General features: G+C 34.6%; 1 protein-coding gene across 1 annotated transcript; it reads left to right on the forward strand.

The window, feature by feature from the left end:
• The first annotated feature begins 160 nt into the window (after window positions 1-160).
• Window positions 161-664, forward strand: LOC107580177 (tripartite motif-containing protein 35-like). The gene is made up of 2 exons (XM_016265913.1): window positions 161-307; window positions 398-664. The coding sequence occupies exons 1-2, from the start codon at window positions 161-163 to the stop codon at window positions 647-649; spliced, it is 399 nt and encodes a 132-aa protein (XP_016121399.1). The 3' UTR covers window positions 650-664.
• Window positions 665-713: the final 49 nt, after the last annotated feature.

Here is a 713-nt window from a genome sequence, read left to right on the forward strand (position 1 = left end):
ATCAAAAATGGTCACTTTTATTCTTAATAAATGTAATCTTCAGTATTTTATATTTTATTCTGCAACTTTCAAAGTGAAATACTATGCATATGGATCAAAATGCATCAGCAGAAATACATTTTGTCCACTGTAATGTACTAAATAAGACAACGGCCCCAAAATGAAAGCAATCAGAGGTGTAAGAGACTGTTTTTATGTTTATTCAATTCAGGAGATACTTAAAGATGCACTGGAGCACTTAGAGGTGAAGCGGATAATACTTGAGACATTGAACCAGTGTTTCAATGAAGATGATGAACAAGTTAAGGTTTGAGAAACAATTTAATCCTTTTTAGGAATGTAAGATCTTGATAGATCTAGTTTGGCCATTATATTTTAAAGTGTCTTTAATTTTTAGTATAATGCTCAACATGCTGAGAGGCGGATTAAAGCAGAGTTTGAGGAACTTCACCAGTTTCTACGGGATGAAGAAGCTGCCAGAATAACAGCACTGAGAGAAGAAGAGAAACAGAGGAGTCAGATGATGAAGCAGAAGATTGATGAGACCAGCAGACAGATTTCATCTCTCTCATGTACAATCAGAGACACAGAGGCGCAGATGAAAGATGATGACGTTTCATTTTTGCAGGTCTCAATGGATTATGAATAAATGACATTTTCAGAGAGTAAAACCAAATTCTGGTTCTGATTCATTTGCCTCTTTCTTTTTTTTT

This window comes from Sinocyclocheilus grahami, unplaced genomic scaffold (genome assembly GCF_001515645.1).
Source record: "Sinocyclocheilus grahami isolate Dianchi unplaced genomic scaffold, SAMN03320097.WGS_v1.1 scaffold26323.1, whole genome shotgun sequence".
In the NCBI taxonomy this organism is placed as follows: Eukaryota; Metazoa; Chordata; class Actinopteri; order Cypriniformes; family Cyprinidae; genus Sinocyclocheilus; species Sinocyclocheilus grahami.

Excerpts from the sequence above, each read along its gene's own strand:
- LOC107580177 (XM_016265913.1), top strand. The coding sequence starts at position 161 with ATGAAAGCAATCAGAGGTGTAAGAGACTGTTTTTATGTTTATTCAATT. Across the intron at positions 308-397 it reads AAGATGATGAACAAGTTAAG|TATAATGCTCAACATGCTGA; the intron begins GTTTGAGAAACA and ends TTTAATTTTTAG.